Genomic DNA, 7076 nt, shown 5'->3' with positions numbered 1-7076 from the left:
GTCAGCTAAGCTTCCAGAAATACCGGGGGAAAGCCCAGAAGAACGAGAATGTACCTGCGCATGGACTGATTCCACACCATGGACCCGAAGCCCTCGGCCATCCGGAGGCTCTCGAAGAGGTCGTTTTCGACGCTGTCGGCCTTGAAGGGCCGCGAGTAGATCTCGTCCTCGTTGATCACGACGTTCTTCATGTTCTTCTCGAGGACCTCCTTGATCACCCGCTTCTCCTCGGGCTTGCGCAGCCGCTCGGCCAGCAGCATGTAGCCCTCCTCGGCCAGCTGCTGGTAGCCGTTGGGCCGTCTTTCCGCCCAGCGGAACAGATCACGCAGGGTGATGAAACCGTGCTTGCCGGCGAAGACCTGCGTGCCTTGCCTGCCAATCCCAACGGATAGAGTGTTAACACAAATGCGCATACCTCGCATACCGTACCGAACATGGAATGCGAGCAATTGTTACCTTCGGCGCTGGAGATCCTTGAGGACAGCGACGAGCTTCTCGCAGTAGGGCGGGGCCATGCTGCAGCGCTTCTCCAGGATGATCTTGAGCTCGCTGTCCGGAATGTCGTCCACGTGCAGTTCGACGAATCGATTCCTGAACGCACGCGACAGCACCTTACGACCACCGTAGAGCCCGGGCGGGTTCTGGGTGGCGAAGAGCATGAAGTGCGGGTGGGGCTTGACCACCTCCTGCGTCTCCGGAATGAAGAGCTCGTGATTGTCGTCCAGCAGACGATTGAGCGCCTCCAACACCTCCGACGGCGCCAGGTTGAGCTCGTCCAGCACCACCCAGTAGCCCTTAACATTTGCCATGAAGAAATCATTGCGTCAGGAATGATCGGAAACAATGTATGGGTGTAGTGTGAAAGGAATCTCGTTGGAATGTACCTTGCGAACGGCCTCGACGAGGATGCCCTCCTGGAAGACCAGCTTGCCGTTGGGGTCGGAGATGTAGGTACCGAGGTACTCCTGGAGGTCGGTGTGCTCGTGGTTGTTGATGCGCACGAAGCGGTGCCCGGTGCGCCGGGCCAGGTACTCGACCATCGACGTCTTGCCGCTCGAGGTGGGTCCCTGGAGGAGCACGGGGTACTTGCGCGAGAGTACAGCGCGCGCGAGGTTGGCCAGGTGCTTCTTGATGCTGGCGGTGAGGATGTAGTGCGTGGGATCCACCACCGGCTGGTTGCCCACCGCGATCCAGAACTGCTCGAACAGCACAAAGTCCTGCTCCGCCGCGACCTCGGGCTTCTTCGGCGGCATCAGCAGCTGGTTGTCGTTCATCCTATTGTGTTTGTGTTGTGTGTGTGTTGTGTGTGTTTTGTGTGTTGTGTGTGTGTTGTGTGTGTGTGTGGATTCGTAAGTAGCTGAAGACCTCAAGGAAGCTGACCACCGCGAGTGCCGCATGATTGCGTACCCCTTAACAAGGTATTTTCGGATGAGGGCAAGCATGGTGGGCACGGAGGTGGTGTTGAGCTGGGTGAGGAAGCTCATGCTGAAGCCCTCGTAGAGCGCCCGCTTGAAACCGTAGTCGGGCTGGATCAGGAGGGCATACTCCAGCGCGCGGCACAGCGTACGCAAGCTGTAGTGCGGCCGCTGGTTGGCGCCATCGGTGAGGTCGATCTGCGACTGCTGCCTCGCGGCCAGGTACAGATTGACGATGTCGTCCACGGGCGGCTGCGCCACGCAGCCCTTGATGTAGGAGTGCACCACCGTGCGCAGATCTTCGACGTTGCTCAGCTCGTCCACGTAAAATTCGGTGAAGCGGTTGCGCAGACCCGGCGGCAGGTTCTGCACCGTATACACGGTGAGCATCGCGGAGAGCAACACGACACATATATATATACACACACACACGACACACACACACACGACACACACACACGGTCTGTGACGAAAGGAGAGGAAACTGAGGCAGGCATACCTTCTTGCCGATGTCGGTGGGCGGGTTCATGCAGGCAAAGACGCGGAAGTTGGGGTGGCGCTTGATGGGCTCCACGTCACCCTTCTCGGTGAGCACGATGGAGCCGCCCTCGAGCAGGCTGCTGATGCTCTCAAGGGTCTCCGGGGTGGCCAAGTTGGCCTCGTCGAGCAGGACCCAGTAGCCCTTCTGCACGGCCTCCACCAGGGTGCCCTCCACGAACGCGAATGCGAAGTTGTTCTTCAGCTGATCCTGCTGGATCTGTTCACCACACCACCAACAAGCAATGTATGTCAGTAGACCGCGGCCGAGTACATACAGTGGCCTCCACACGACTGCTGTCGACGACACGCACCTCGAACTTGGAAACGGCGGCGGCGAGCTTCTTCCACTCCTGGCGAACGAGAGGGCTGACGGGCTTCTGGGCCTGCTTCTTCCTTCGCGCGGCCTGCTTGGGCTTCTTGGCTTCGGCGCTGGCGCCTTCCTTGCTCAGCTCGGCCTCTGCCTTCCGTTTGCCCTTGACCTCCGCCGACGAAGCCTGCTTGGCGGCGGCGGCCTTCTTCTCAGGCTTGGCCGCCGTGGGCTTGGTGCCGTCAGAGCTCTTCTTCCGCTGGGCGTCTTCCTTCTGATCGAGCAGCAGGAACTTCTTCTCCACCTCCTGGAGGGACTTGGTCAGCAGGAGGATGAACTTCTTCCAATCCTGCTGGCCGAAGGCCTGGTCCACGTCGGCGATGAACTTGGCGTTGGCCTGCGTACGGACACAAAGGTCAGAGATGTAGCCGCATGAGCTGAAAACCACACGACACACAACGCAGCACAGCACAACACGAGAGGGCGGCGGTATTACCTTCTTGGAGAAGGTCTTGGGGAAGAGCTGGTCGAACTTGGCCTTGAGGGGGATGCACAGGATGCGCATCTCCACAGGCTTGAAGCCACCCAGCAGATCCGAGCTGTCGGTCTGCTGCGACAGATTCTGTACGACGAGCTTCTGGTCGAGCTGGTCGGCCAGGTACTGCACCACTGACGTCTTGCCCGTGCCGGTCTCACCCACGAGCAGGGCCGGCTCGCCCATGCCGAGACAATGCGCCAGACGCTCGAGCAGCGTGAGCGACTGCTTCGTGTGGGCAAACTTGGACTTCCTGGGCGCCGTCAGCAACTCCTGATGACGAGAGCAGATGAGACACTGTGTTTGTTCCATCACAACCATGTCGGTGATAAGTAAGATGAGTTTACCTGGGCGGGGGCCTTGGGCAGGGTTGCCCGCCCCACGGTGAAGGCGGTGGGCGAGAGGTCGATCGAGGGCTTGTAGAGCTGAACGAAGTGCTGGATCCTGTCCGCGGGCACGCCGAGCGACTGCCCGATGAGGGCGTAGCACTTCTCCCGGTTGGCCAGCGAAGGCACCTGCACCACCACCGATCAAGCGGGCAACGCGGTTAACACGCGTATTATGGGGGAATGGTGGGTCAACGCGAAACGCACCATCGCGCAGAAGCAGTCGATGGCCTCCAGGTAGATGAGCTCCTTCAGCTGGTAGGTGACGATGATGTTGGTCACGCCCTGCTGGGCGAGGCTCTGGAAGTGGCGGTTCACGCGACGACACCACTTGAGCAGATCGCGCGTCGAGAGGTGACGCCCGGAGAAGATAGAGTTGACCATGTAGTCCGTCGACAGCACTATGGGCGTGGTCGCCGAACTGCCCGCGCTCTCCGACTGCTGCAGCAGCAGCGTTGACTCCGTGTTACCACGCAACAAGTCGAACGTAGCTGGTGTGTGTGTGTGTGTGTGTGTCAGTCGACACGAACGTGTAATGCCAATTGGACAGAGGAAGTGTACCAATAAACTGCGGGACCAGGGTGGCGATTTGCGGGTACTTAGAGGCAAGGATGGTGCCCAACTCTTCGGACGAGAGCGACTCCACGACCACGCGCGTCCAGAAGTTGTGCAGCAGACGAGCTGCACAATCGGACGAAGGAAAAGCATGATGAGTCCAGCCCGGCGCACTGTCGACGCTAAGCTGGTTTGGTGGGGAGGGGGGTTGGAGGTGGTACCATTCTGGCCGACGGAGCCGCCGGAGGAGCCGTAGAGGGTCTGCGTGGCGAAGAGCTGGAAGTTCTTGGGCGCGTAGATGACTTCGCCGCGACCGGGGATGAACAGCTTCCTGGTCTCCAGCAGCGGGATCAGCACGGAGAGAATCTCCAGCGGGGCCAGATCGATGTCCTCGATCACGATCCAGCGTCCCTCGCGCACCGCCTGCAACGCCGCACCCCAGGCGTGAACAAATTGCGCACGAAATGAGTGGGGGGAGGAATAGGTGATGGTGTGCGAGGGATAGGCACCTGGGTGAGTGCTCCGGCCTGCCAGCGGAACTCGCCCGGCACTTCCGTGCATACGTAGGTGCCCAGGAGCACCTTGGCGTCCGTTTGGTCGCCCAAATGGATCTTGATGATGTCTGGAGGTTGTTTTGCGTGGTTTCAGTCTCTAGTTCCATGTCGCTGAGCTCCCTAAGAACAAATAAACAGGTTCATTCACTCATGGCGACTTACCTTGATTGCCCGTGAGTCGAGCGATTTCCTCGATCAGGGCGGTCTTTCCGGCCCCTGTGTTGCCCTCCAACAAGATCGGATCGCCCTATCATTCCGGCATACACGTAACGCGTGAATATCATGAGGGCTGGAGAGTGGGCGCGTGGAAGGCTTCGTGTGTTTGTACCTCGCACACGGCCAAAGCCAGCGACTTCATGTTCAGGAGAGTGGTAGCGGTGTAGACCAGAGACTCGTTGAGCATGTTGTCTCGCTTGGCCTCGTCGCCCTTGTCGTTGATTCTGCGGCGGGGCAGAAGGACTCCGCACACCGAGACCAACGAAGAGTGCAAGTCTTGGGACGTCACAACACTGTGGTCGCGACACGCGTAGGGATGGTTAGAGCTCAACTCTTTAGGAAACAGCCGTCTGTGCATTATAATGTTGATCACGTGCCTGTGTGAAGTGGCGCTGTCGGAGGAGGTGGTGGTGGAGGCGGCATCCCATGTGCTGGTGAACATGAGGGCTTGCTCCAAGGCCATCTCCTGTGTTTCGTGGACCCTGCAGGGCAATAACGCGTCAGCAACCCTTGAGACAAGCTAGGCCGCGGCGAGCCGTGCGTGCGTGGGTGCGTGCGCAGTGACGAACCTGATCTCGCACATGGCCTTGATGTGTTGGAGATCGAGAGCGTTGGGGAGTTTCAGCTTGTTCTCATCGGAGATGCTCAACAGAATGGAAACGCTTTCCAGAACGTAGAATCGCAGCGCGGCGTTGTGCTCGATGGAGAGGAGAGAGAAGAAGGGGCTCCAATCCCAAAGACTGGTGCCGAAGTCGGTTGATGAGAACTTCAAGAATCTGTACGCCGTCTTCGCCAGCTCGACGAACGAATCCTGTTAACACAAAGATGTGACCGTCACGCGTCAGCGATCAGCACAATTACTACACAACACTCCTCAGAGGGAGAGAAGGTGGACCGAGCGTACGTCGACATGCGTGGAGTCAGCCGCGCGAGGCTGGCTCAGGCGTTCAAAGAGAGAAGGCGAGCGAGCGAAGAAGGCCAGCACCATGCCGCTGGTGTGCGGTGCCATGTGAAGCAGCTTGCTCAGGGCCGAAGCAGTGGCCTCAAAGCGCTGCACCTCCCATTCGCCGAGCACGGAGCGAGGGCCGGTGTCGGTCACGCGCGCGACCAACTCGAGCAAGATGGGCCTGAACAGTTGCGCGATCGGCGCCGTCAGGACCGGAGAAGAGACCAGAAGCTGGCTCAGAACGTTCAAGATTTTGTGCTTGTCTTCGCACGTGATGGCAGGGCTCTGTGTGATTGGCAGCGGGTTAGATGCCATAAATTCGAGTAGCGACAAAAATCACACAAATCAAGCGCGGCAGGGCATACCTCGGTCTGCAATTGCAGAGAGGAGAGGTAGGGATGGCGACCGATCTCTTCGGGAAATCGAGCATCTAGGATGCGCAAAGAAGGAAGGAGGTCGAAGCGGAAGTCCATTGGATGTGAAGGGAGAAATGAATCGGAGGAAAAATGAAGATTGAAGTGTCCGGAGAGATGCAGGAAATCAAAAAAACAAATAATTTGGAGATTATGATGCTAAGAGTAGCAAGATGGAGGGAGAACGCAGCAATGGGCCGGCTGGGATGAGGGAGGAGCAAGGTGGAGGACTTCGCTCTTCTATGGATGCTCGGGCGTGGGCTGCTCGCGAGCTATCTTCTTCCGCCAAGAGAGGAAAAAAGAAATAACACAGAAACGCCGGGACCCGCATCAAATTCCAACTGCCGCCAACACTTCCAGAAATGGCGCCTTTGCGCTCAGACCGACGATAACGCTCTCCATCGACCATCGTCTGGGCTTTGAGCACACGCTGCCCTGACATGGGTGGGAAGGGGTCCTTTCACTTCACGCTTTGGCTTGATGGTTTTTAAATTGGCTTCCGCTCAGACCTTGGTGCACGACAAGTCGCCCAAGGTGCAAGTAGGCTACATACAGACAGAGCAAGACAAGAAAGGGCGGGGCAACTCACGACAGGTGAGCCCTACTGGTTTTGCCTCTCGGCGCGCATGCGCCTGTTTTCAGCGATGAGCTCCAGCTTGGACCGAGCGAGGTAGTGGCAACGCAGAACGATGAGGAGCAGCGTCCACGTGAAGCCGGCCAAGTAGAAGTTACGCTCCGCACGCCACTTGATGTTGTGCGTCATCATCGGGAGGCCGGCACGCTCAGCATAGTGGCTGTCGCTAACGCCGCTGTGCTTTCGCACCTCCAATGCAGCATCTGTTTGCAATTAGACGAATTATTTAATTATGAGAATTATGTTGATCTACATAAGGCAAGCAGAGGATCAGAGGTGTGCTTGGGGAGGGGGAGTACCAACAAGAACCCAGGAAACGAGGCTGAGCACCACCCAAAGGGGGCGCTGGATGGCGTTAATCAGTTGAACCGCGCCCGACGCAAGGAAGGTGGGCAGTGGGGCCAGCAGCAGAGTAAGCAGGGCGATGGACGCCACAAGTACGCCAACAACAAGCCACCAGAAGAACATAGCGATTGAGGATCTGTGGGCTTGCACGAGAAAATGATTAATTATGATTTGCTGGGCTCATGATGCATCTGTTTCGACGGGGAGGCCGCCGACACGTCAGCAGAGCG

General features: G+C 58.3%; 2 protein-coding genes across 2 annotated transcripts; both read right to left on the bottom strand.

The window, feature by feature from the left end:
- Window positions 1–5: 5 nt before the first annotated feature.
- ACA1_179210 (midasin family protein) lies at window positions 6–5927 on the bottom strand (the record flags this gene model as incomplete). Its single annotated transcript, XM_004338184.1, has 17 exons — window positions 6–372; window positions 457–794; window positions 885–1275; window positions 1408–1781; window positions 1915–2172; window positions 2267–2659; window positions 2759–3070; window positions 3145–3312; window positions 3391–3674; window positions 3745–3864; window positions 3960–4161; window positions 4248–4360; window positions 4455–4539; window positions 4621–4990; window positions 5078–5319; window positions 5413–5739; window positions 5820–5927. 17 exons carry the CDS (start codon window positions 5925–5927, stop codon window positions 6–8), a joined length of 4452 nt encoding a protein of 1483 aa, XP_004338232.1.
- Window positions 5928–6468: 541 nt separating this feature from the next.
- ACA1_179200 (uncharacterized protein) lies at window positions 6469–6969 on the bottom strand (the record flags this gene model as incomplete). Its single annotated transcript, XM_004338183.1, has 2 exons — window positions 6469–6704; window positions 6801–6969. 2 exons carry the CDS (start codon window positions 6967–6969, stop codon window positions 6469–6471), a joined length of 405 nt encoding a protein of 134 aa, XP_004338231.1.
- Window positions 6970–7076: the final 107 nt, after the last annotated feature.

This window comes from Acanthamoeba castellanii, assembly GCF_000313135.1.
Source record: "Acanthamoeba castellanii str. Neff unplaced genomic scaffold scf7180000084743, whole genome shotgun sequence".
In the NCBI taxonomy this organism is placed as follows: Eukaryota; Discosea; order Longamoebia; family Acanthamoebidae; genus Acanthamoeba; species Acanthamoeba castellanii.
Note: the sequence above shows the minus strand (reverse complement) of the source record. Positions and strands in the feature narration are given on the sequence as shown.